Genomic DNA, 3,689 nt, shown 5'->3' with positions numbered 1-3,689 from the left:
TATAAACTTGTAATTTTTTTTCGTATAGTTATTCTACAAGGTGATATTATTTCTCTTTACCGCTTTATATATAGACAGATTTCATACTAACATCACATCACCATGCATACAGGTTATAAATTGTATGGTATATTTTCAGATAAATGTTCCGTTTCCTATATAGAATATAAATACTAAATATCTGTCCAAAAAATATAATTACTTCAAATTTATATAAATCGTTACTATCAAATTGTGATCCAAAAAGATTTAAATACCAACCAAAATATTGTTTAAACTGAGCTGTTTGACAGAACTCTTTGAGAATTTAAAGACTTGATTTGATCCTCCATTTTTATGTCCAATTTAATTCGTATACAAAAACAGTAAGGATGTAAAATAGCAATAGTAAATAAGAGCTTGTTAGATGATATTTATTTAATTCTCGCAAAAGATTCACAAAACTAATACTACAGCTTTAAAACGACATCTTTGAAGTATTCGGACAATCTCGTTAAAACGTGACTCTAAGATGGCCGCCAGAATATGCAACATATTGAGTTAATTGCGGGTCTGTGTTCACAGACCTTTGAATTGAAGGACGTCCACTGACGGTTGTAATTAATTAGGGTCAATTTTGAGCCCAGTTTTATGTATCTACATCAGCACTTAAGTTCCAATAATAATTTAAGTATGATGTCTAACTATATCATAATTGTTGGAACATTTTGGCTTATACATTTTGTAGTTGTTTTAATTGGAAAAAACTGATCAAGGCTTGATTTTTAAGAGATTTTATTTTAATTTTATGTCTCGACATACTTTTGGTTATCCCGACGTTTAGATCTCGTTATTTGAAAGTTGTTATGATTCCGTTTGAAAATTAATTTGTCGAATAACATTGTTATTAATTATCAAATCTATTGATTTTCACCTACAATTGTGTTAAATATCGTCCTATTGTTTTTATATCTAACGACCATAAACACTTTCAGTGGCAACAGAACTACATTTTATATAATATTATAATTGGTTTTATAACTCTTTAATTTTTTTATATACCAAATAATGTTTATTTGAATAATTTCCTAAAATATATTTTCACAAATAAAGATATTTTTGACAGTTTATAGAGATATTATATCTGATTTATGATGTTGGCGGTAGCGATGTCAGATTTAAATGATATCAAAGGACTCTGTTGCAAAATGAAAGTGTTTAAGTTGTTTTATTTCAGAAGACAGACCGTAAAGTCACTGAAAACTCATTTAGGTACAAAAATAATGAAAAATTTCCTTAAAGAAGAAGGAATTTGCACTTAAATTTTTGTTATTATAATGCAAGAAAGTATTTACTTTGCAAGAAGACCGGAAAAGCGGGGTACCAACTTTAGCTATTAATCATTACCTCTTGTGACTGCAGCAGTTTCGTTGAAAACTTTTTTGATGACTGTCATGCGGAAACATTTCGAACATTTATTGCTCTATTTTCTAAAAGCCCTTTATTCTCCAGTTAATTTAATAATAAATTTGTTTTTCTATAAAAAATTGTATAATGAGGACTAAGACTTCCGTGACTATAATTTCAATAAAACTAATATTTTCGGATTTACCACGTGTTTTTTATTACTTTTAAATACATAATGCTGAAATTTCGGTTACTTTGCAACAACCGTGATCATAGGCAAACATAACTTTTTTCACTTAAAATCTCAATATAATCACTTATTTAATTTAGTTACTGACACGTTGTAATTAACGTAACATTTCCAATCTCACTTCCCATCGATCTGACAATACGTTATTCAAACACTAACTACTTTTATTTGGTAAATAAAATTATCTTATTAAAAACATTATATTAAAATTTATAAATAGTTCTCGGAGATAGGAATTCTCAAATAATAAATCACTTACTTACGGCTCTCACGCTTCGATAGAAATATTGACGTTGTTATATTTTTACACATGGATTTAAAAGTGATATTTGACCCATAAAATAAAAGAAAGTATATTGCTTATTTTACAGTATTATATCCAATAACTAAAAATATACATATTAAATTACAAACGTTGAAAAATTAAAGAAATATAGTTTGTATGAGATAATTTTTAACAGTATTTTAGTTTCACGCTTGGAATGCTTGCAAACTTTTGCATAGGGTAGTTTAAATTTGTTAATATGGTAATACTGAAGGCTGAGTTTAAAATAATATAAATTTGTAATCGTGAATCTGGTAAAGAAAAAATAAAAACTTAAACAAGTATCACTGATCAATATTTCTATAATTTTGGAGGTGCCTTTTGTTGTTATAATTTTTTTTGCTCCAAATAAACAAGCAAAGCAATTTTAATACACGAAAAAAACCGCTACTAATAACGTTTATTCTATTCTTCTGTTATATATTTCATTTCATATCTTTCCAGCGAAACATTTGATGAGTACTTTATTTTATGTCAAAGTAATTTTCTTTATAATCATCCATTCCTTCACTTCTTTCTTTATTCGTAAATAGAGGGTTATAAGTGGTGACGTCTCCATTATTGCCGGCAAACGAATCTTTAGCGTATTCAGTTGTACTCATTATGTGATTATCAAAAATATGATCCAATTTTTTTTTCTCCGTGCTAGATTGTTTATCAGATGTCATTTCTGAATCTGTGTTAACCTTATTTTTTAAAGGACTTATATTCTTCTCTGACATAATGTTCCCATTTTGTTTTATCGGAAAAATAACTCGTAAAACACCTCCACTATATGACCAATATCCATTTGGGTCAACGTTGTCAGGCAGGTTCTTAACAAATGTATAACTAATTAAGGGCTTGCCAAGTAAAACATGAAAGGCATTTATTTCCAGCCGACCTTTTTGTGCATTTAAAGTAATTTCTTCTTCTTCATACCCCGGCAATGACATAATTAAAACATATTCATTATCTGCTAGTCTTTGACCGTCATTATTTGAATACTCGTAAATCGGGCCTAATTTTTCTATTTCATTATCGATATTTTCTATTTCTCTATCAAGATGCTCAATATGGCTGGAAAGGTATTCAATTCTTCTATCAAGAGCCTCCTTCTGCCTATTAATTCTTGTTATTTCTCTGTCCATTACTTCTTTTCTTCTAAATATATCTTCCTTTTTTCTATTTAAGGAAATGAAATCAGTATTGTAACTATTGAAGAGACCGGTTTCTGTACCGTAATGCCTCATTCTTACGAATTTAAACGAAGTTATGCCCTCGCATGCTAATAGTCCAAGAAGCAAAATCGCGAGCATGTCTTCTAATTTCCACAACTGCTCCGAAGAACCGCTCAAAATTAACTGTCTTTATTTGACCGCAGGTCGTATTTTATCCGTCGCACTATCGGTATATTATTTTATTGGAAATCCCGCTACGTGTCTACATACATAATAAACGTCATGGGCTTTTTTAAAGTGCTATGTTGGTGATAACAAGTAAAGTAAAAAAAGTTAATATTATTAATAAAATAATATAAAAAAATTACACTTTTGTTTATTTGACTCTCACGATAGGTGCTTTGTAAAAAAAATAATATGAATAACATTTTATAAAATATGAATTAAGGATGTTTAAAATTACATATCTTTTGTTTTATATGATAATTAAAGAAACTGGTAGCCAGATGAATCGTAAAAAAAATACAAATGCTTCTACAGCTCTACACTTACTCCTGTCAATCATAGT

The 3,689-nt window shown here is 28.7% G+C and overlaps 1 protein-coding gene across 1 annotated transcript; it reads right to left on the bottom strand.

Annotated features, from left to right (window-relative positions):
• Positions 1-1,586: 1,586 nt before the first annotated feature.
• Positions 1,587-3,282, bottom strand: LOC116779017 (uncharacterized). Its single transcript, XM_032673153.2, has one exon. It carries the CDS (start codon positions 3,257-3,259, stop codon positions 2,426-2,428), a length of 834 nt encoding a protein of 277 aa, XP_032529044.2. The 5' UTR covers positions 3,260-3,282; the 3' UTR covers positions 1,587-2,425.
• Between the last annotated feature and the right edge of the window lie 407 nt (positions 3,283-3,689).

This window comes from Danaus plexippus, chromosome 6, assembly GCF_018135715.1.
Source record: "Danaus plexippus chromosome 6, MEX_DaPlex, whole genome shotgun sequence".
Taxonomy (NCBI): domain Eukaryota; kingdom Metazoa; phylum Arthropoda; class Insecta; order Lepidoptera; family Nymphalidae; genus Danaus; species Danaus plexippus.
The sequence above is the reverse complement of the archived record's forward strand: the minus strand, read 5'-3'. Positions and strand labels throughout refer to the sequence as shown.